The 23,766-nt window shown below is 39.0% G+C and overlaps 3 protein-coding genes across 9 annotated transcripts in view; 1 reads left to right on the plus strand and 2 right to left on the minus strand.

Moving 5' to 3' along the window:
- Positions 1–182, minus strand: part of Katnbl1 (katanin regulatory subunit B1 like 1) — a 29,435-nt gene extending 29,253 nt beyond the window's left edge. The window contains exon 1 of the mRNA XM_015480859.2: positions 31–182. The gene's annotated coding sequence lies outside the window, so the exon portion shown is untranslated. The remainder of the gene's footprint in view (positions 1–30) is intronic.
- Positions 183–10,074: 9,892 nt separating this feature from the next.
- Emc4 (ER membrane protein complex subunit 4) lies at positions 10,075–17,327 on the plus strand. 3 transcript variants are annotated; one of them, XM_048793312.1, is made up of 6 exons: positions 10,075–10,295; positions 10,626–10,740; positions 14,642–14,795; positions 15,076–15,236; positions 15,467–15,522; positions 16,862–17,327. In XM_048793312.1, the coding sequence occupies exons 1-5, from the start codon at positions 10,210–10,212 to the stop codon at positions 15,500–15,502; spliced, it is 552 nt and encodes a 183-aa protein (XP_048649269.1). In that variant the 5' UTR covers positions 10,075–10,209; the 3' UTR covers positions 15,503–15,522; positions 16,862–17,327. The 3 variants fall into 3 exon arrangements, with proteins under 3 accessions (XP_048649269.1, XP_015336346.1, XP_048649270.1); XM_015480860.2 differs by lacking the exon at positions 16,862–17,327 and having other exon boundaries at positions 15,467–15,867; XM_048793313.1 differs by lacking the exons at positions 10,075–10,295; positions 10,626–10,740; positions 16,862–17,327 and adding an exon at positions 10,830–10,854 and having other exon boundaries at positions 15,467–15,867.
- Slc12a6 (solute carrier family 12 member 6) overlaps positions 15,598–23,766 on the minus strand; it is a 94,975-nt gene continuing 86,806 nt past the window's right edge. For all 5 annotated transcript variants that reach the window (XM_048793310.1, XM_048793309.1, XM_048793311.1 and 2 more), the window contains 6 exons: positions 23,193–23,362; positions 21,633–21,764; positions 20,963–21,070; positions 20,676–20,860; positions 20,180–20,313; positions 15,598–18,786 (listed from right to left, as the gene is read on the minus strand). In XM_048793310.1, coding sequence (XP_048649267.1) covers positions 18,695–18,786; positions 20,180–20,313; positions 20,676–20,860; positions 20,963–21,070; positions 21,633–21,764; positions 23,193–23,362 — 821 coding nt within the window. In that variant the 3' untranslated portion in view covers positions 15,598–18,694. The remainder of the gene's footprint in view (positions 18,787–20,179; positions 20,314–20,675; positions 20,861–20,962; positions 21,071–21,632; positions 21,765–23,192; positions 23,363–23,766) is intronic.

A 23,766-nucleotide genomic window follows, 5' to 3' on the forward strand; every position in this document is an offset into this window, starting at 1 on the left:
GGGTCCCTCACCGGCTTGGCCGTCACTTACCGGCGCCTCATGGTACCGCAGCGCCTCACCCCAGCGCCGGCGCTGGCAAACTGCCGCAGGACAGCCTAAAGCGTCCCTCTACTGCAGGGCCGGGCCCCACTCAGAGCCATTCAAACGCCGCCGCGCGCGCAGCCCGCCGGGATAGCGCCCCCAGTGGGCGTCTGGAGGGCTCCGCCCAACGCTAGCTCCGCCCATCTCCGTCTCGGCCTCTCTCCCATCGCGGAGGAAGAGGGAGGGGGAGGGCGTGTGTTCGCGATGCCCTCTGGTGGCCACGGGTATGCACCGAAGCCTTGCTGTGGCTTGACAAGTAATACTGCGATGGGGACTGAGGGTGTCAACAAATGATCCTGCTGGCTAGGGACAGTCCAGTGGGAGAGGACTTGACTCACAGTCTGCTAAAGAAAGAGTAAATAATCTGCTGTAAAAATATGGTGCAGGGATGAGGCTGCGGTTGTGGCTCAGTGGTAGAGCGCTTGCCTAGCATGCGTGAGGCACTGGGTTTGATTCTCAGTGCTACATATAAATATAATAAAGGCCCATCAACAACTAAAAAAAAAATTAAAAATATGGTACAAGGAGATATATAGTCATTCACTCCTATTTAAATGCACTGGGGAGGTATTTAAAAGCACTGGACTCTGAGCCAGGCGTAGAGGAGCACACCCACAATCCCAGTGACTGGGGAAGTTGAAACAGAGGGTCGCAAATTCGAGGCCACCCTCAGCAAATTAGTGAGATATAGTTTAAAAATATTTTTTTTTTTAAAGGGTTGGGGATGTAGTTCAGTGATAAAGCGCCCCCTAGGTTCAGTTCCCAGTGCCACAGAATGTAATGCATGGATGGATGGATGAATTGCCCAGGCTCTGGAACTATGTGCTCTTTGGCAAGTCACAAAATGGAAGTGATAATGTATCTGCCTCTTAGTGTGGTTGTAGGTGTTAAATGAATTACCATATATAAAATGCTTATAGAAGTATTTGGCACACAGTAAGCACTACATAACTGTTAACAATCACGCTTTAGTTCCCAGACTCTGCTAGTCTTCTTTATTTTATTTTTGTGGCATAGGGGATTGTACCCAGGGCCTTGTTCATGCAAGGCAAGCACTCTAAGAAATGAACTATATCCCTGGCTCTTTTCTAGACTCTTGAGAATACAAAAAATGCATGTGATGCAGAATCTATCCTCAGAAAGCAGGTTCAGTCTCTGGGCTGGGAACACTAGAATATGAGATTAGGATTGGTTCTGTCCCTGATACACTCTTAATTAATGAGGGTAATTCTCTTCATCTTACAGAAGCCAGAGTTTACCCAGCTTCATAGTAAGCCCATGGTCAAGGTTAATCAAAGTGTGACAAAAACAAGTCTGCCAAGTAGTCCTCTCCCTGCCAACAGAACCCAATCAAGCAGGACATTTGAAGGAACTCTTCCTTACTACCTGATTGTGTACATCCTTTGGCTTACGTTTTTTTTTTTTTTTTTTTGGTGGGGGTGTTTGAGGGGGTAACCAGGATTGAACTCAGGGACACTTGACCACTGAGCCATATGCCCAACCCTTTTTTGTATTTCACTTAGAGGGTGTCACTGAGTTGCTTAGTGCCTTGCTTTTGCTGGGGCTGGCTTTGAACTCTTGATCCTCCTGCCTCAGCCTCCTGAGCCATTGGGATTACAGGCGTGCGCCACTGCACCTGGCTTTTGGCTCACTTTTTTTAGGCAGTCTTTAGAATTCTCCAGGACTTGCCTAAGGAAAAAGTGGGGAGTTTGGTTCAACAATATTTTGAGGGCCCTCTATGTGCCAGACATATCTCCAGGTGCTGGAGATAGTCAGAAGCAGATCACAATGGCTTAGAGAAATAGGGAGAGAGATCATTCCAATACACTACAGTGAATGCAATCATAAAAGGTATATATCCTGAATGCTGTGAGAGTTGAGAGCAATGGATGGAGGTAGCCTGTCAGATAAAATATTCAGAGTTAAGATATCATTAGGTGATTATAACAGTGTATTTTTCTTCCCTAGTAACAGGGTCCTTATTTAATCCAAAAAATAGTAATAATGAAAATTTAATGCAGCACTTTAGGGCAGTGGGAACATATTTTTAGAATATTTGCATGAGCAATAGCTTTGAGAACATCTCAGATTGCACCAAGCACAGGCAGGTACATGCCTGTGTGTAGGGCCACACCTACTAACAGTTCCAGCTGGGTGAGTGAGTGGAGGGAGCTAGAGCCCTGAGTTATGAGGGCGTATTACAAAGAATATTTCCTGAGTGTGACTTCTACTAAGTAGGTGTGTTATTTTAAATAAAATTAAACACATGAAGTCACTTTCTATCAAGCTCTTTCTTCATCATCATAAACAGGAATTTCTTGATGGCCTATTATGCAAAAAACATCATTGCTGGACCTTTACCAGAAGAGAATGAAAAGAGTGCAAGACATGATTTTTAACTCAAGGATGTGGTAAGACAAGTAACGGAGTCCTATGACTCTAGAGAAACTGCTGTGTTAATACAGAAAAAAGCTCAGCTAAAACAAGGCTTCTGGTTGTCTAAAGGCTAGAAAAGAACCTCAATATTCTCATTTCTAAACTTGTTAGAACAGAGTCTCAAGCAGATTCTTTTCCAGACCCAGGTTCTAATGTTTGCTTCATAAGCCACCAGCTCCCAGATCTCATAATTTAGCATAAATCTGCCTTTGTATTGCTACTTTTGAAATATACACAAACATTGCCATTTTAGTGATGAAAACATATTAATACTTTTCCTATCAATAAAGCTGAAATATTTTCCCTTAGGGTTCAATGAAGTTTAAGTTTTTATTTAAAAATCAGTAAGTGCAGCCCATACATATTTTTTTAAAAAATTTTCTGTATGAGTGCTTGTATTCAAAAAGTTCGTTCATCACAGCCCTTCCAAAGGAGTCTTCTCATTCCTTCTGAGTGAATAGGCTAGTAAGTTAGCATTCCTGCCTCTCATCCCGCTCTCTAAGGGGGTGCAGAATTATTCAGGCACTATGTATAGGTATCCAAGACCCATAAACACGCACCAAGAAAAGAACTCTAATGCAAAGTCCTATGTAGTGATCAGAAAAGGGACAGTAAAGGAGGATTTCAGATGGGCCTGACAAGCTGGACAGGATTTTGATAGGGGAAGTATAAAATAAGTTCCAGGACCACTGTGGTGTGCAAAGAGCCTTAGAGACTACCAGGTGCAAAGAATGAAAATGTATGTAGGCATCTGGCAAGTGGTATGAAGACCTGGAATTATTAAGGAACAATATTTGGAGGCAACGAGGACACAACAGGGACCATTAGCAGAGAAATGACAAAGTCAGTACTTTAAAAAAATTGATCTGTCATCAGGAAGGATTCAGGAAAACTAGGGTAAGGGAGGGAAGGAAGATTGATGGCAAGAACCTTAGGTATGAAAGTTCAGACTGGAGGTTCAGGGAACCATAGTATGTGCTGCATTTATGTCACTCTCATACCCTCAGACCCATGCTGGGCCTGGTAGATGACGATGCTAGAAAAGGTCTAACTCACAGCAATAGTTCATCTGTTCCATAAGTAACAACATCTACTGCTCACCAGCAGTACCTTCGGAAAATTCCAGACAACTGACTTTGGCAAAATCAATCCCCACCTTCCTGTGCAGACTGTGGAAGAAAGTAATGGCACTTTCAGATAAAGAAGTAGCAGTGGATATGAGCACATCTCACTCCTGGTTTACAGGATCTGCAATTGTTTTTAAACACAACCATAATACTATGCCCTGCTTGGGGGAAGCAGTAGTTTTGTTTGGGATTTTTTGGGGGGTCAGGGTGGAGAATGATAGTGGAAATGGGGTGTTTAGTGTTTGAGGATTCTATCAGAAAGAGTTGTTTCTGATAAATCTACAGCTGTTATAACTCTACACCTGGGAAGGTGAGCCAAAAATACTTGGTTAACCCTTGGAAGTACAAATAAGTACATGTTAGAGGGCCCATTTGAGCCTATCAACATTTTAAACTCTATAACCTCTGTGGTAAGCAATTCTAATTGTATTACTGTCATACAAAACTTTGTTGACAAGTACTCAAGGATGTTCATAATGATGTATTTTTTTAACAGTGAAAAATGGGAACAACCTAAGTGCCCATAAATTGGGGACTGATTAAATTATCATATACTATACTATGTATCACTGCAGAAAAAGAATGAGTTAGATCTGCATGAGGTGGTGTGGTACACGCCTGTACTCCCAGTAGCTCAAGAGGCTGAGGTAGGAGGATTGAGAGTTCAAAGCCAGACTCAGCAAAAGCAGGGCAGTAAGCAATTCAGTGACACCCTGTCTTTAGATAAAATACAGAATAGGGGGGATGTGGCTCAGTGCCCGAGCACCCGTGAGTTTAATCCCTGGTACCCCCCCACAAAAAAAGTCTCATGACAGACACGGAAGATATCCGAGAGAGTAAGTTAGTGTATTCCTGTCTATGCAATGAGAAGATTAAACACCCTACTTTCCTGTACATGTGTAAAGGGGTGACTTTGTCTTTTAAGTACTAAAAAGTACCTATTGTTCTCCTTCAACTCTTTTGAATCACACTTCATCTTTGTATTAATCTGCTTGAGCTGCCATAGCAAAATACTGAGTGGCTTAAACAACCAAACCTTATTTTCTCACAGTTCTGGAGGCTGGGAGGTTTGAAACCTAGTTTGGGCTTCCCTAGTTAGGGCTCTCTTCATATCTTGCAGATGTTTGCTTTCTCACTTGTGCTCACATATGGGGTTTCGGTGAGGTGGGTGGGGCAGAAAGTTCTTTGATGCCTCTTATAAGGGCACTAATGCTATCATGAGGACTCTAGATTTCACCCAAACCTATTTACTTCCCAGAGGTCCCATCTCTCTAAACACCATCACACCAGGGACTAAGTTTTCAACATAAGAGCTCTGGGGGTACACAAACATTGAGTCCATAAGAATCCTTCAAAGTCTAAGGTTATTAAGCAATGCTTTATATGTGAACTGATACCCAGGGAATTTTTTTCCCAAAGGATCTGGATTGCTCAGATGCTTGATTTAGAGACGGTTTAGTCCACTTTCAAGATAGCTGATATTAATCACTAGAAGGAATGGATGAATCCAGAGTAACCAACTTGGAAAGACCTGTTAGGCCACAGGTACTACATCACTATGACTCATGCTATGGTTGTCATTCTTATCCTTTAATGGGATCTGTGGGAATGGCAATCTTCCCAGCTTCGTAAGCCAGTGCCAGAGGGAAGCTTACTATAATGGGAACCTGTTAAAATGTGAATTGCACAACAGCCCTTCTGAAATAAAGAGAAGGCAGTTGCTAAAAAAGAATGGAATTACTAAATCAACAACTTCTCCAAGCACCACACTACTAGTGCACATCTTTACTGATAGGAGCATTTTATGACACTGCAGATCAATAAACCAAAATTTGAAGAAAAAAGCTATGGAATCATGCTTTATCTTTTACTTTCTTTAATTAACATAATTAATTAATATGCATAGAAATTACATGGCAACCCAATAGTAACTAACAAGGTAGAACCGAACAATTTTTTTTCACTAAATGGGTTTGAAAATACAAAAAGAATAAATGAGAGGGGAATTTCTTCTTGTTAAAGCCCCGCTACTGACACAAAATAAACTTTTCAGAAGGCAATAATGATAGCAGAGTTAAAATATCTAGAATTTGCAATGGAAACCCATTTTAACTGGAAAAGTTTAGGAGATTCCAGAGCCAAATTCGTTGGGCCAGGAAGAAGAGCAAAATACAATTTTTATAGAGATAATGTCAAACTGTATAGATCAAGAAAGACTTTTCTCCCCATAACCAAAAGGGATCTGTTCTTGCAAATCAGATACTTTGAATAAATAAAATTCATTATTCAGGTTTCAGCTCAAATGCTATTTGTCAGAGGAGCATGGCATTAAATAGCTTCTTTGATTCCTAGGAAGGAGTATGAGATAAAAAAAATAAACACAAAAAATGTGTAAATGGCACAAATAACAAAAGTCAAATGAGGAAATTCATGGGAGCTACATATTTGCTCAAAGGCATAAAATAAATTTAATATTTATTTTAGTTTCATATTCCCATTATCTTCCAATTCATGTTTAATCCAGTTAGGCACATAATGAGGCTCTCAAAAACTGACCATTTGCTTGAATTACTCTTTGTAACTATTTGCACCCTGTTATTTTAGAGCAATAAAATGCTTTAGGTGAGCAATTTTAGATCCTTGCTACATAGCAATATCACCTGGAGAGCTTTAAAAAATACTGATGCCCAGCCAGGCATGGTGGTGCATGCTTGTAATCCCAGCCAATTGGGAGGCTGAGACAGAAGGATCAAAAGTTTAAGGCCAGTCTCAGCAATTTAGCAAGACCCTGTCTCAAGATAAAAAACATTGGGAATGTAGCTCAATGGTAAACCTCCCCTGAGAAAAAAACAAAACATCTGCTGCCCAGGACCTGCTCTAAGCAAAACAATCAGAATCTCCAAGTATGGCCTAGGTATCAATATTTCTAAAAGCTCTTAAGTTGATTCTCAATAGAGAACCACTATACTTCTGGGTTTAGATTTTTATATAATATAGTTATTTTTATAATATTATAACACCTATCTTTCTATATCCAATAGTGGTACCTGAATAATGTAGAGAACTAGGAAAAGTACTGGAAAGAGCAATTTAAAAAGATGATCTGAAATCCCACTACTTCACTGTGTCTATCATTTGAATCTTTTCTAAGGGAACATATGTATGGAAAGGAAGTAGACAAAACATGTTAGCTTTTAAAAGCAAGCACGGTATATTCTAGAACTAGAATACACCTTTAGACACCATCTATTATAAATCCCTTGTTTTATAAATGAAGAAATTATGAAAAATCATACTAATTGCCTTTTCTTTCCAAAGAACACTGTGCAAAAATTGAATTCTCAAATTTCAACCTGAACTCCATTTTCACAAGAGATTGTTTCTAATGACTTTCTGATAATCTTTTTAAAAGAACAAGCAGCGCTTTATAGGGAGGACATTCATCTTTTTCTTGAAGAATCTGATCATGCATAGAGGAACTGTCCCTATTGTGTCCTGGGGAAGAGTCCATTAAATGAAAACCATTACCCCAATACAATATTAACATTTTTGATGTATATCCTCATTTTTATAGTTTTACTTTACATGTGTAATTATAGCACACTCATATATTGTTATCATATTTATTTTCAATTTAATTACTCACAGTCACTAAACACTTATTCAGTATAGCAGCTCCCCACTACTCAATCCACAGCTTTGCTTTTCATAGATTCATTATCCGTACTCAAACTATGGTTACCCTACTTTCAACCATGTTTGGAAAATATTAAATGAAAAATTCTATTTTTTTCTTCTTCTTTTGTGGTGCTAGAAATCAAATCCAGAGCCTCAAGCATGCTAGGCAAGTGCTCTACCACTGAGCTATATCCCCAACGCTGGAAAAGTCCAGAATGTATGCTGTTCTGGTTAGCATAATAAAATCTTGTGGTGTCCTACTCTATCTTACCATGGATTTGAATCATCCTTTCCCAATGTATTCCTGCTGATTATGCCACCTGCCATTGGTCACTTAGTGGCCTTCTTGGTTATCAGATTTGACTGTTTCCTATCAAAGGGCTTGTGTTCAAGTATCCTTTATTTTATTTAATGGGCCAAAGTACAAGAATTGTGATACTGGCAGTTTAGGTATGCCAAAGAGAAGCCATAAAGTGCTTTCTTTAAGTGAAAAGATAAAACTTTCAGCTTAATAAGAAAAAAAAGTATGCTGAGATTGCAAAGACTTACTATACTGAGAAATTGTGAAGAAGGAAAAAAGGGAATTTGTTAGTTTTGCTGCCACACATTAACTACAAAAGTGTGTAATAAGTGCTTAGTCATTTACCTCACTTAATCTTATCAGGTAGGCATCTTACATCATCACAAAAAGGGTGCGTATGGTCTAAAAAGCTACTTTGAGAGAGGAAGAGACCACATCCACATTTTATTACAGTGTAGTGCTATATTTTTATTTTCATTATTGGATACTATTGTTAATCTCTTAATATTTAAAGTGCCTAATTTACAAATTAAGAATGTGTACTAGGTATGTATATATAGAAAGAAACAGTATATATAGAATTCAGTACTACCCGCATTTTCAGGTTATCTACTGGTGGCCTTGGAATGTGTCCTCCACAGATGGGGGTGGGAGGGACTACTGTACTTTGTAAGTTGCATGCAATAGTCTGTGGAACCAAAGATAATTAACATACAGCTACTGTCCTCAGGTAATTTAGCGTAGGGCATGGGGGTTAGAGGTAAGTGTTCAGGGTGTGACAACACACAACAATGCCAAGTGGTTAAGTGCTATTAGGCAATATATACTGGGACAGAGGAATGTCCAGTAGGGCCAAGGCCCTAGTGAAGCTTAAGATGAATCTTAAAGGTTCATCAGAGACAACGTGGTAAAGCAGAAAAGAAGGGAATCAGGGAAGGCAATCTACATGCTGGGTCTTCCTATGATCAGATGGATACACATTTTAGAATGGATTGAAGGGGGAAAGACTTTTTCTATTTCTGCCTTAAACAGTCTGCTATTAAACTTCCAATTTGTAAAACTGGAAAACAAAGTGGAGGTGAAAATCTTCAGTGTTTTATATTACCATCATCTTCAAGCATCCAAATTCTTTAGTTGGCCAAGGAGGCTCTTTTCAGTCTTACCCCCAACCACACTCTCACTGTACCCCCTTCTGTCAAATTCCAGTTGTCAAGTAATTTACGAAGAAATAAAAATTTTAAAAAATACAGTACCATTTTTGAACTGCTAATTAAAAAACTTATAAAGACGGTAGAATGTCAATGATGTCGATTTTACTAATGGGCATTTTAAATGAAAATGAAAATTCTTTTAAAATGTGAAAGCTCTTTGATGTAGCAAACCACAGTCCCTGGGGTATAACCTAAGGAACTAAGACAAGATGTACTACAAGGATGCTCAGTACCATTGGTTCATAAAAGTGGTAGGGAGATAGGGAAAAAACCTAAATGTTCGTCTGGCGCAGTGGGGCATGCCTGTAATCCCAGCGGTTTAGGAGGCTGAGAGAGGAGAATAGAGAGTTCAAAGCCAGCCTCAGCAATGGTGAGGTGCTAATAAGCAATTCAGTGAGACCCTGTCTCTAAATAAAATACAACAACAACAAAAAAATTATGACATGGGTACACAACTGAATACAGAATCCATTAACCAGGAATAATGATGTAGATTATGTAATGATACTTGAAAAACAAATTAGGCATCTGAAGCAGGTACAATTTAATCTGACAACAAACCTTGAAAATAGGAAGAATTAATTTTTACATACGAGGAAGTTGAAATAATGGACTTAACTTGCCAAAGGTGACAAAATTAGTTAAGGGGTGAAGTCAGGATTCAAATGGAGGTCATGGGAATCCTGGTACGGTGGCCTACGCCTGTAATTCCAGCTACTCGGGAAGCTGAGGCAAGAGGACCACAAGTTTGAGACCAGCCTGGGTAACTTAAGAGAGATCTGTCCTTAAAAAAAAAAAAAAAAAAAAAGAAAAGGCGGGGGGTGCGGGGCTGGCCACGTGAATCCCAAGCCCCTATACCTTTCCATTGCCACTTTGCTTTTGTGCAGAATGGAGGCAGATCTACTTAGCAAGGTTACTTACACCATGGACAAGCAGTATTTGGAATCTACTAAATAACTCGCTCAAGGTCACACAATTAGTGGTGGAGCCAGGATTTGAATACTGTGTTACCAGGAGCACGTAGGAATGGAGGTCAAGAGCTTTCCATGACTTCAATTACTAACACAGGAGGTATGAACTTTGCTTGTGCACTGTAACCTCGGAGATCAGAGAACACATAACAAGTCTACTGGAGAAGCTTTCGGAAGCTGTGTAAGACTCTCTCCTCTGATTTTCTACATCCAAGCTCCTAGTCATCAGTCTTACCCGGTAGCCAATTTCTGGGGCGGAAGTGACGTCTATATCCACACGCCGGAAGTGAGCTTGCCGAGGGAGACGCCGAGGTTAGAAGCCGGTGGGCTGCGCCGCTAGTGGGTCCTGAGTTAGGAGTCAGCTTCTGTTTGAGGCTTCGCAACCTTAGGAAGCGGCCGTTGCCATGACGGCCCAAGGAAGCTTGGTGGCCAACCGAGGCCGGCGGTTCAAATGGGCCATTGAACTGAGCGGGCCTGGAGGAGGCAGCAGGTGAGCGCCTGGACCAAGCTCGACTTTAGAGTCGTCACCAGCTTTAGAACTTTAGAACTTCCCCAGCCTCATCCTGAGGCGCAAAAGGTTGGGTGGCAGACAGACGTCACCTGGGGAGGTAGCAGCTTCTCTATCGTGCAGGTTACTTTTCCCTAAGGATATTTATTTTAGTCTTCCCAATTGGCAAAGTTACTGACGAGCCCATCTGAGCACTTGGCCTAATCTGGGTAGTGCATCTGAGGCTCTTTATTATTATGATTGGTAGAACAAGAACTGAAGGATATAAAGTTTGGGAAGTTGCAGCTTTAGTCTCTTGGTTTGGTTCTTCAGGGGCCGAAGTGACCGCGGCAGTAGCCAGGGAGACTCACTATACCCAGTCGGTTACTTGGACAAGCAAGTGCCTGATACCAGCGTGCAGGAGACAGACCGGATCCTGGTGGAGAAGGTACAGAGGTATAGATGTTACCCTAGTCCTGGAGCCAGTCAGGACCTACCCGCCTCTCCCAAGTAGCATTACTGTAGAACCCATTTATAATGAATGGGAGCTACACCGCATGCAGTAAGTATTACAGTAGTTTACATAACAGCTCCAATAGTGCTTAACAGTTGGAAAAGTAAAAGACATTCATTAAGGCAAGGTATTAGGAAATAATTGCAAAATGATCTGCTGGTGGCAAGACTTTCCAGCTTAAGTCGTCGTTTTTTATGCTAGTTCCCTGACACCACGCATCCATACTGTCAAGATATTACCTTCAAAACAGATCCCAAATCCTATTACTATTTTTTTAAGGAATTGAATCCAGGGGCGCTTAACCAGTGAGCCACATCTCCAGCACCCCCCCTTTTGTTTTTTATTCTAATTTGTTATCGTGTCTTCATACATGTACTTAGGTTAACGATGTCCATCTCATTCCACCATCTTTTTTACCCTCTTGCCCCTCCCTTCCCTTTGCCCTATCTAGAGTTCCTCTAATCTTCCCTGCTCCCTTTCCCAATCCCACTATGAATCAGCCTCCTTATATTAGAGAACATTCAGCATTTGGTTTTTAGGGATTGGCTAACTTCACTTAGCATTATATTCTCCAACTCCATCCATTTACCATGATTTTATTCTCTTATTGCTATTTTATTTTTCCTATTTCTCCATATCCAATGCCATGATTTTATTCTCTTTTATTACTGAGTAATATTCCATTGTGTATTTATACCACATTTTCTTCATCCATTCATCTACTGAAGGGCATATAGGTTGGTTCCACAGTTTAGCTATTGTGAATTGTATATTGTGAATAAACATTATGTGGCTGTATCCCTGTATGTTGTTTTTTAAAAAAAAATTTTTTTTTTGAGAAACGGCCAACTTAAGTTGCTGAGGCTGGCCTTGAATTTACCATCCTCCTGACTTAACCTTTCTAGTTACTATGATTAACAGGCTTTCACCACCAAGACAGGCCTACTACTTCTTGTCTTTATCATCCTGGTCCTAGCCACTATCTCTCATTTAGATTTTTTTTTTTTTAAGATTTATTTTTTAAACCTTTATTTATTTATTTTTATGTGGTGCTGAGGATCAAACCCAGTGCCTCACACATGCTAGGCAAGCACTGTACCACTGAGTCACAACCCCAGCCCTCTCATCCAGATTTTTGCAAGAGACTAAAAAAAAATCAAAGATATATGATAAAATATATATGTACATATAAATTCTTCCAAATTGTAGTTTATGTACAGTAAACTGCATTCAACTAAAGCATGGTTTATCAACCTCAGCATTGTTGACAAGTGGTGGTTAATACTTCTTGTTGTGGGGGAACTGTACTGTGCACTGTAAGATGTTCAGTATCCCTGCTCTACCTATTAGATGGCAGTAGTGCCCTTCCCTAGTTGTAACAATTACACATTTCCAGCATTCTAAATGTCTCCCAGGAGACAAATTGCCCTCAGCTGGGAACCTCTAAAGGGTAATATTTGATGAGCTTTAATAGTGGTGTACCACCATGAAATCACCATCTTAAAAGAGAACATATTTTTCATCTCCAAAAAAATGTCTTGTATTCCTTTTTGCAGTAGAATTCTAACTGGTCTTGTTGCTTATACCTAGCCCTCTGTAGTTTATTCTCATCACAACAGTCAACATCATTTTAAAATATAAGTCAGATCATTCCTATTCTGAATCCTCCTATAGGTCCCCATTTTTTCAACATAAAAGCCCAGTCTTTATAATGTTCTATATAACTCTGCATTGGTCAAACCCCTGGAACATCTCTGACCTCATCTTCTACCCTTTATTGATTATTGATTTCACTTTAGTCATAATGGCTTCCCTGCTGCTCTCTAAAGACAGCAAGACAAGTGCCCATGTCAGGTTTTTTGTATTTGCTCTTCCCTATTTTTCGGATGCTCTTCTTCCACATCTTCTTGCCTATCACCTTTACATCTCTCAAATGTTTTGGTCTTAATGAAGCCTACCCTTATGGTACTCCCTATCTTGTTTTCCTATTTCTTCATATCATTAACATATGCTATGAATATATCATATAATAGTTATTTTTTTTTTTATTGCCCATTAGCCTTATCACTCTTGTAAGCTCCATGAGAACAGGATTTTGTTGGATATATCCTAAGTGCCTAGAGTAGTACATAGCACTTTCTTTCCTTTTCTTACTTCTTTCTTGGCCTTAATGTTGCTCTGCATTACACAGTCTTTGTTCATGCATTCATGAAATGCATGTGATCTTCACAACATGAAAATGACAGAGCTATTATCAATCTTTTCTCAATATGCATTATTTATTTATTTATTTTTGCACAGTATTGGGGATCAAACTCAGAGCCTTGTGCATGCTAAGCAAACACTACCACCAAGTCACATCCCTAGCCCTTTATCCTGTAATTTTTCATCTTGGTACATTAAAGTGTATGAATACATGATAGGAATTTTTTTTTTTTTCTCTAACTTTAGCCAAGGGCAGCCGTGCATGCATGTAATCCCAGCAACTTGGGAGGTTGGGGCAGGAGCTTCAGTTTTGAGGCTAGCAATTTAATGAGACCCTTTCTCAAAATAATAAAAAGGTCTGGGGATGGCTATCAGTGGTAAAGTGCCCCTGGGTTCAGTCCCCCAGTACCAAAAAAAGTCTGTTTTTTTCCTAAGTTTCTTTGTTGTTCTTTCTTGGTACCAGGGATTGAACCTGCTTAATCACTGAGCCACATCCCTAGCCTCCCCTCCCCTTTTTAAAATTTTGAGACAGGGTGTCAGTAGGTTGCTTAGAGCCTAAGTTGCTGAGGCTGGCTTTGAAACTGTGATCATCTTGATTCAGCCTCCCAAGTCACTGGGATTATAGGCGTATGCTACCATGCCCAGCTAGCTAGTTTGTTCTTTTTCTAGCTTTTTTTTTTGTACTGGGGATTGAACCCAGGGTGCTTTTCCACTGAGGTACATTCCCAGCCCTTTTTGAGACAGAGCCTCACTAAGTCTTCTGATATGTACTTAAGATTATAAATATATTACAGCTCTAACTGTATACAAGTTTTAATGCAGCATTTTTGTTTCCAATTAACATTTCTATTTTCCATTTTGATAGCATTCATGGATTAGTATACATTTGTTAATTTCTAAATATAAGGAATTTTCTAGTTACCTTTTGATTTCTAGCTTAGTTGCATTATAGTCAAAGAACACTGTATATTTTGAGTTCTGTGACATTGAGATTTTCATACATGGCTCAGCAAGTGCCAGTTTTTCTAACTATCTGATGTTTGAAAAGAATATGAATTCCGTAATTGTTGGGTACAGTGTTATATGTGAAAGTTCGTTTATACCATTCAAATCGTCTGTGTCTTGACTTGCCTGTTATCTTTTCAAAACAATTTTTTCATAATACCTTTGTTTTATTTATTTTTATGTGGTGCTGAGGATCAAACCCAATGTCTCACACAGGCTAGGCAAGTGTTCTACCACTGAGCTATAACCCCAGCCCCTGCCTGTTCTGTTGTTAAGGTGTGCTAATCTCCCAGCATGTGGAGTTTTCTATTTCTTTAGTTGTAAAAGGGACAGTGATATATGCAGAAGTTCAAGGACAAAAGCAGGAAAATCTTTTCTTTAGCCAAAATCACAAGAAAAAGATGACTGGAAATCTTATGGGGAAAACTAACAGATGGTGAGGCTATCTTATACCTTTAATGGAAAGGAGCTTCCTGTGGCAACATGGAGAAAGGAAGAGGTGGTGGAATTGAGTCAGCTTAGAAGCAGGGAATTGGGAATTCTGTTCATTTGACTTTAGCATCACTGATGCAGTAAATGTGGGATTGAGGGTAATGATGAAAGGTTATAACTGTGCTTGTTTTAGCGCTGCTGGGACATCGCCTTGGGTCCCCTCAAGCAGATTCCTATGAACCTCTTCATCATGTACATGGCAGGAAATACTATATCCATCTTCCCTACTATGATGGTGTGTATGATGGCCTGGCGACCCATTCAAGCACTTATGGCCATTTCAGCCAGTAAGTATTTTTGAAATAATAAACCCTTCCCTATGTTTTAAGAATTTAAAGTCTTAGGCATAATTTTTTTTTTTTTACCAAAAGGTTTGCAGGCTGGTGATGATAGTCGTGGTGAAATGGAGGGGAAAACAATGCTGCTCACAATATTCTGTTCACCTTTAGTGATCCTATTTGCTATCTTATTTTGGGCTTATCTAAATATTAATATATATGATTGATTTGATTCATATTGAAAAAGGAAGGTTGTTTTGGTTTTGACAACTTCTGTTACCCCCAACAGCTTTCAAGATGCTAGAGAGTTCAAGCCAGAAGTTTCTTCAGGGTTTGGTCTATCTCATTGGGAACCTAATGGGTTTGGCATTGGCTGTCTACAAGTGTCAGTCTATGGGACTACTGCCTACACATGCATCAGACTGGTTAGCCTTCATTGAGCCCCCTGAGGTAAGGTAAAAGAAAAGTCAAATTTGAGGCATTTGTACAGTGAATAGCTGACTCATATGATGGTAGAGAATTAAGAGTTGGTATTAGAATTTATTTCTTAAGAAAAGCTATTAGGTGTTTGGAAGATTTTTTTAAATGATAAGATATAATAGAACTTGTGATTAAAATACTGATTCAGAAATATTTCAACACTTATTCACCACTCACCTGTTTACTGTTTCTTCTTCCAGAGAATGGAGTTCAGTGGTGGAGGATTACTTTTGTGAACCTGAGAAGGAAGCACCAGGTGCCTATATATTTGGCCTCATTTACATCCTTCTTTAAGCCCACTGGCTCCCTAAGTATACTTTTTTTTTTTTTAAAAGTATACTCACTCATATTGAAAAGAACCAAAAAGCTCTCTTCTCCATGGTCAGGAGACAAATCATAGGACAATGTGTATATTACTACAAACACAAAGAAACTATACCACAACCCCTGACTGAAAATAATGTAGAAAACTTTATTTATGTTTGCAGTACAGAGCAAAACAAATAAAACCAGAACTCTATGTAAACAAAAGAGTGGTTGCTGCTAAATCAAAAGCCGTAGCAGCATCTCCTTTTAATAAATTAAATGGTTGAAAACAATACTTAAAAGTTTCACAAATTTCCTTTAATAAATCTATTTTCCTTAATAGTTCACTTCTATTTAACACAAGTTGGGACATAAAAATTCTGTTGGAGACACTCATGGATGGAACTAATGCTGGATTCAAATTATACATGATGAAAAGAAAAATAAACCAGAAAAAAGGACACATAAATATGCTTACAGTGTAATTGTTATTTTAATACACACAATAAAGAATTTTTATCATGTTTAGGGGGAATGAGGATTGGTGGGATCCCTGGGGCCACAAAGATCAGAGGCAATGGAAGATAAAGAGCAGTGATCTTTCTCCTGCCACAAGGAACCTGTCAAACAGACACTGCAGTTCAAACTTCAGCTTTTAAGATAGCTACGGAAGGCAGAGAGCCAGCAATAGGAGAAATTATATATTATCCCGCCCTGGTAAGACTTAAAAGCTGGATCTTGCCCCCAAAGCAGGAGGTCTTTGTCTTCCCTCTTGAAACAAAAGCCCCTTCCCCTAAGGTGCATTCTCTCATCAAGTTTTCAGTATTGCTTTATTTGCAGTGATTAAAGAAGACAAGACATTTTGTAGACAGACAACATAAGCAACACATAGACGTGAAATGCTCTAGACAGATGAATATAAATCTGGCCTAATAACCATTTTTCCATGTAACAGTGATTTCGTATTTTAGGGATTAAGGTAGTGGCATTGTTAATAAGTCACTAATTCCCTCCTCCCTTTAAAAGATTCTTACAGAGTTCCAACCACAAATAGCACTTCTAAAATTACCTTATTTTCTGCCCATATTTATTTTGTATAGGAAAAATATGTATATAACTTTGGCCAGGAGTATGTGTAAATTTTGGGAAATTCCTGGGCAGGATGACCTTTACAGTATTGGAGTCTTGAAGATCTTAGGTCCTAGGGGACCTGACCCATTACTACTATACTCAACTAAGCAGTGGAGTGTTGCAATGGGAGTTGTAAACAAAATTTCTATTCCCCGCAGGAAGGAGCAGAAAAAAAGACATAAGATACTGTCTGCTTTGCTACCCACAAATGGGCCTGAAGTTTGAAAGAAGAGCAAAAGGAAATGACTTAATTTCTTAAGCCATACTGAACGATTTTCTTCTTTGTCCCTGTGTGTCAAAAGAATTATTTGTGACTGAGAGCTTATTCCAAATCTCACTGGGTAATCAAAAAAGAGTGGCACTATTTATCATTAATAAAGTGAAATTAAAAGCAGCTGTGAATACAGGCAAGAAGACAGTTTCTTAAATACCCATCTTGTACAAGAAATGAAAATTTCACATATTTGAAATTACTGCTTAGCCACACACATAGTTTCCCTATGCTGATAAGCCAGGTGTTTTGTGATAAGTAAATTAGTAAATAAGTAAATAAAAAGATGAGTTTGTAAAAGTATTTCCTTGGCACATTTAGAACTTTCTGGAAAAAAAAAAAAAGAAGACTGGTGGCTTGGATAATACTTCAGAGCCAAATTTCTTCAGTCAGAATGAAGAATAAAAGGAAAAGGGGGGAAATGCTCGTATTTGGGCCATTTAGTTGAGTGCCTCAAGTCTTAACTATAACCTTAGGGATGAGGCCATAGATTACTTAGTGAAAACAAATTTTCTTGAATCAGGCCATTGTCAATTTGTATGCATTTTTAAGTAGGTAAGGAGAGTAGCAGCTTGATAACTTTGGCACTATGGAAACGGTATGACTCTAGAACTTCCAGTTCCATTGCTGAATTCCCCCTTTTAAAGACAGTCCAGAGCTTTCAGAGAATGATATTAGCCAGTCTTCCTAGTATTTGTTCCTCAAGGGTTCTTGATCCAGGCCTAGTAACTTGAGGCATAAAAAGAAGGAAAGGAGAACCTAGTGGCCAATGTGCATCATGACCTGTTTCTATATAACAGCTTGTATATTTTGCCCTTGTCGCATAGATAACCAGAGACTACTTGGGTAAATTTTAATAGCTACTCCTTGGAATTTCCTTAGTTTAGCCATTTAAAGAACCTGAAAGAGACCAATCCTTACATTTTTTTTTTTTTTTGTGTGTGTGTGTGTGTGGTAACAGTGCCTGTGTTACAACCACAGAATTTGTTTTGAGCTAAGAGAAACAAACAGCTGAAATATACATGGACACAGTGTAGATACTTAAACCTGACATTCTGGGGCAATCTTGTTTTTGAGGGAGAAGGAGAGGCTGCTGCCATGTTTCGTGTTTTCTAGATTATGTACCCTAACAGAGTCCTAGAGAACAGAAGGTACACTAAAGAAATAATTAGCTATAAAAGGTTTACATCTTGGCTTGCCACTGGTTATTTTCACAAGGATAATAGGCTCCCATACACCTAGCCACAAATTCTTTAGTAAGGTGAGGCTGTCTCTGGCAGTTACCCCTGTGGTGTTATCATTGAACCATGACTTCTGAGACTCATCTTTAATGTTGGCTGTGAACTTGCTTTTTGTCTTTAGTTGAATTTCTAGCATTCCTTTTATCATGTTGCTGTCTTCAACAGTGCTAAAAGGTTCCCATTTATTGGCTTTGTTAATCCTAACTTGCCTTCTCTTGGTACTGAATGGTTTTGGGACTTGATCATCTTCTGATATTGAAGGAGTATTTGCTGCTTCTGTCATTATAAGGGAGCCAAGAACAGATCTATAAGTATTCTTGAACAAGTACTGGAGGCTCAGCTCATCAAAAGTTCAGTGTTACGTGTACAGAACACAGGACTCTAGTTGAGTGAGTGTGGTAATAAGAACCATCACTTTTCCATGGAGGATGGAAGCCTTTTAGAAAATGAAAGACCAAGCAGAGTCATTCCGGAGCAGATTATGAGTAAATGGTGATTACTTCACTGCCACCACCCCGGACAAGGAGGACTCGTTCTAGTCCCTCGGTGAGTACTTCTAGAAACTCCATGTCTTCAGAATTTGTCAAGGAGACAAACAGGCAGAAAAGTTCACTTTACAACCTGGCATCTCTTATCTGGTATTATCTGATAACAGCATGCTTCTTAATTATATAGTCAGACTTGGAGAAGTCTGAACATTTTTTTTTTTTTTTTGTTTTGTTTTGGTACCAGGGGTTGAACTCAGGGGCACTTGACCACTGAGCCACATCCCAGCCCTGTTTTATATTTTGTTTAGAGACAAGAGTCTCACCGAGTTGCTTAGCACCTCTCTTTTGCTGAGGCTGGCTTTGAACTTGCAATCCTCCTGCCTCAGCCTCCCGAGCTGCTGAGATTACAGGTGTGTGCCACTGTGCTCAGCTAAGTCTGAACTTTTTAAAAAATTTTTTTTAAATTTATTTTTTAGGTGTAAATGGACACAACGTAATGCCTTTATTTTTATGTGGTGCTGAGGATAGAACCCGGGTCCCGCCCATGTAGGCGAGTGCTCTACCACTGAGCCACAAATCCCAGCCCCAAGTCTGAATTTTTGATTCATTAACCCTGTGAAGTAATCCAGGGATATAATACCTTTGCATATATAAGATTCTTCTATTTATTAGATATTTTCTAATGTTATTAAGAAATGAGGGAGTCCATAGTAATGTTATTCTAAATGATAAAAATGCAAAAAAAAAACCAAAAAAACCCAACTACCTCACAACAATCCAGAGAGCACCCAATAATTTCTAAGTGAAGCCATTCAAGTCAGATTTTCCTGCCACTTCTTTTTTCATTTTTTTTTTTTTTTTTTACTTGTAGTTGGACACAATACCTTTATTTCGTTTATTTTTATGTGGTGCTGAGGATCGAACCCATGTGTGAGGCGAGCGCTCTACTGCTGAGCCACAACCCCAGCGCCCCTCCTCTTTTTTTTTTTCCATTTTTAAACCTCTTTTCTGTAATGGCAGGAATGGGCTAGTCTGTGTTGTTGCAATGCTGAAAGTTTCCAATTAAAACAATTCTGGGATGAAAGTATTAGGGAAAATCCCTTTTTTCTTTCTTAACTTTGAGTCTCCATTCTCAGCTGCTTCTCTGCTAACTCCATCCAAAAGAAAAAGGCTTTGCAAAATGGATAGAAAAAAGAATGTGGATATTCTGTCTCTAGGATGGTCATTTAATATAAGACATCAACTAAAAAGTCTTTAGGGTTCAGAGAGAATATATTGCATCCCCAACTTCCCAAAAGGAGATTAATCAGTCTTACCACTTTGTAAGAATCCTTGCCTAAGACTTTAAAAGTCTGAGTTCCTCAAAGAGGGAAAGTGGGGCATAGACAATAACTTTTATGGTTTCCTAGATGTCTCATCTAAGAAATGAGCTAATAAGATTTTCCCAACTGGTGGTTCCACTTTCAAAAAGGATACAGTTTTCATCACCCTCAGGGTTTCGGGGTGGCCCTGGCATATTCAACAAAACCAGCTTTGCTTCATGGGACTTGTTAACTATAACCTCATTGAGCTTCACTGCTGTATGCATTCGTCTTACATTGGACTGGTCCCTGGGTGGGGAAGAAACAGACAGTTAAAGCAGAAAGAAAATAGTTACAATTGAATTTTAAAAACTTGAGGTCCAAAGCTTTTCTAACTTAACTAAGGATAATGTGATAAGTAAAATAATTTCCTTATGATAGTAAATCCCGAGTTTTCTCATTTAATAAGCTAACAGTATAGAGATGAACTATGTGAAGAGAAAGAAGATGGTACTGTGTACACTTGGGAACTAATATGCATAGGCAAACAATAGAGAAATGGTTGGATGTGGGTGAAATGAACAGAATTCATCCTATGTGTTCAGTCAGTCACATCTGTGTCACTGACTAGGATACTGTTTTACATGATAGGCTTCTGAGAGAAAACTTACGGACGCATGTTAAGTAGGTCTTGGAATCCTTCCATTGACTTGGCTTTTTGTCCCCGGGATGCCATGTACTTGTCTTTTGTCCAAGTCATGTGCACCTTCTCCTGATAGGTTTCTGTCTCTTCATCCTCATCAGAGCCAATGCTGGTCAGTCGTAGCATTGAATTCCGGTCTTTCACCAACTGTGCCTGGGAAGGTCCAACAAAGTTATTCTACCTAATATTCTCTCATGCTTCAGCTATTTTGAAAAAAAAAAAATGGGATTTTAAATTCATCCAACAAAGTCTCACCTCCCTGTCCCGTTCTGTTTTGGATAGCCTCATGTGCCGGAGCATCTGGGACCGTTGCTCCATCATCAGCGTGCGCTCATAAGTATAAGCTGATATATCACTGTCATGCTGCCACAGACATCACACAAAGTGGGCAAAATGCACAAAGGAGAAAGAAGGATAGACCACACATTTTTACTTCCATTCAGTATCTTAAATCAGAAAATATATCACAATATCAACCTTTCACCTCTATTCTGTCTAGTCTCTGATCTACAAAGACACATTAGTTTGGAGTTATAAATCAAATCCAGAGGCTTTGAATATTTTCTGTAATCCATCTATTACATGTGTTTCCTTGAAACACAAAACACAAACTCTGGTCTGTATTTTTCACACATAAGTCTCATTGTGTGTGAATTTAAGAATGAATTAAAAATATATTAGGCAGAAAAGAATCTGGCAGAAATATAAGAGCTGTATAATAAATGGAAAGCAAAACCAAAAAGTATTACCAAACATACATTATGTATTCTATTTATTTAGGCCAACAAATTAGAATTTTATTGGAAGTAAGGGATTAATTCACATTTATAGCTGAATAATTTCCCAAACCAAAAAAGGTTCTAGGAAGATAGGGTTGGGGTTGGGAGAGTAGTGGTCACCTCTATCTCAAACTCCGCTTTCTTACCATCTCCACCACTTCCACCTCTGCTTCAATGCGCAGATGATACAGGAAGGTGGCCAGGTCTTTTTTCATCTGGATACTGTTATCTTCTAGTTGAGCTACTGTGAAGATCCGTATGCTGCATTTTCGCCACACCTGACAGAATGCCATATGTATATGGAAAACAGATGCAAGCCAGAATTAAAGTTATTTTCTAAAACATGAGGCATTTTGACTTAAAACAACCCTGCTATAGGCATGAGGATATTTGTTCCTTGCTTGGTATGTTATTGTATTAGGGCAAAAGATTAACTAAGAAACACATTAAATATAGTTTTAAGGAGTTCTTGATTCCATAATAAGAAAAAACTGACAAAGAAAGAAAAGATGTCTCTTGTGATATTGTGAAATATACACTATCTGTGTATATGTCACTATTTCTTAGCATATGACTCCTAAAATCCTTTGTATCTTCATGGTGCTAAGTATGTTTTTGTATGCCAATGAGCTGGACCATAGCTAGCAGCCTCTGCATAGCTTCAGAAGCAGGGCAGGTCACCAGAAAGACTGAGGCAGATTAGTGGGTTAGAACTTTTAGCCCAAATCCACAACTACTTAGGAGGACAGAGGGATAGAAGGTTAAATCGATCACCAATAGCCAATGATTTGATGAACAATTCCTATGTAATAAAGCGTCTATGAAATCCCTAAAGAACTGGGTTCAGGGAACTTCTAGATAGCTGAACATGATGGCTTCAGAAAGGGCATGAAAACTCATGCCTCTCCCCATATGCCTTGTGCATCTCTTCATCTGCATCCTTTGATTATAATATTCTTTATAATAATCCAGTAAATGGAATAAAGTGTTTCTCAGTTCTGTAAGCCACTCTAGAACAAGGAGGAGGTCATAGGAACCCTCATTTACAGCAGGTCAGTCACAAGCATTAGGTAAATCAAACCTGGGGCCTGTAATTGGTAGAAGAAATGGGAGGGTCATTTTGTGGGACTGAGCCCTCAATATGTGGGATATGATGCCACCTCTGATTGATAAACAGTGTCAAAGCTGATTAGAGGACAATCAGCTATGATGGGTGCACTGAAGAAATGATTTCTTGTTTGATGTTTGAGGAAAATAACATATCAATGTATCCTCACTTGTGATACATTAAGAGGATGCTTTATTCAGACAGTACATTAATGATACAAGACTAATTTAATTTCAATCTACCTAGTCTTAACAAAGAATGAGTACCTCTCTCTCTCTCTCTCTTTCTCTCTCACTCACACACACACATACACACACACACCCCTTATACTTCCTTTAGAAACTTTTCTTTTTAATATGTGTTCACACATTACTGTTTTTTCCAAAGGGAAACTTTATTTTCTGGCTTACATTTTAAGTTAGATTGTTATCAATTATTTAAAAAAAACTATTTCTCGTAAAGTTTGAAACTGGGTTATGGAAAACTCAAGAATAATGCCTGACTTTTTGATTTTAAGCCACAACACTACATAATCAAGAAAGAATTTGTATAGTCAAACAAGACAGAAGGGAGAAAGACTTAAAGTTGCCTAAAATACCTTGTGCTGTTTCAGTAGGAATGGTAAAAGCATGAGCATCCCCCCATCATGCACAATCCACCACACATCAATGTTGCCCTCAGAAAACTGTTCCACATTGCTGGGAAAGAAGGAGATGTTTTTAGCTACCAACAGGGCAAGATGGGCGGCAGTTGTCACTCGAACTGTTCCTAGGGAGAAAAAAATAGGTTTGCTTTACTTCCCACTGGGTCAGGAAAATAAGGATTACATTTCTTTTTTTTTATTTTTTTAATTTTTTTTTTTTTGAGAGAGAGAGAGAATTTTTAGTTTTCAGCAGACACAACACCTTTGTTTGTATGTGGTGCTGAGGATCGAACCTGGGCCGCACGCATGCCAAGCAAGCGTGCCACCGCTTAAGCCACAACCCCAGCCCAAGGATTACATTTCTTTGAGCAAAAGATGCCCAAATACATATAGTATAGTATAGATTATACTCCATTAAGTAACTAAACTCACTGAGAGAAATCTGAATAGCTAGCTGTTTTGGATTGAAGATCATGGTTTACTTTACTAGATATACTCTTATTACTACACTTTCAAGGAGGCATAAGTG

This window comes from Marmota marmota, unplaced genomic scaffold (assembly GCF_001458135.2).
Source record: "Marmota marmota marmota unplaced genomic scaffold, marMar, whole genome shotgun sequence".
In the NCBI taxonomy this organism is placed as follows: domain Eukaryota; kingdom Metazoa; phylum Chordata; class Mammalia; order Rodentia; family Sciuridae; genus Marmota; species Marmota marmota.

Coding starts and splice junctions, on each gene's coding strand:
- Emc4 (XM_048793312.1), top strand. CDS start 10,210: ATGACGGCCCAAGGAAGCTTGGTGGCCAACCGAGGCCGGCGGTTCAAA. Junction 10,741..14,641: donor ACCGGATCCTGGTGGAGAAG/GTACAGAGGTAT, acceptor TGCTTGTTTTAG/CGCTGCTGGGACATCGCCTT. Junction 15,237..15,466: donor CCTTCATTGAGCCCCCTGAG/GTAAGGTAAAAG, acceptor TTCTTCTTCCAG/AGAATGGAGTTCAGTGGTGG.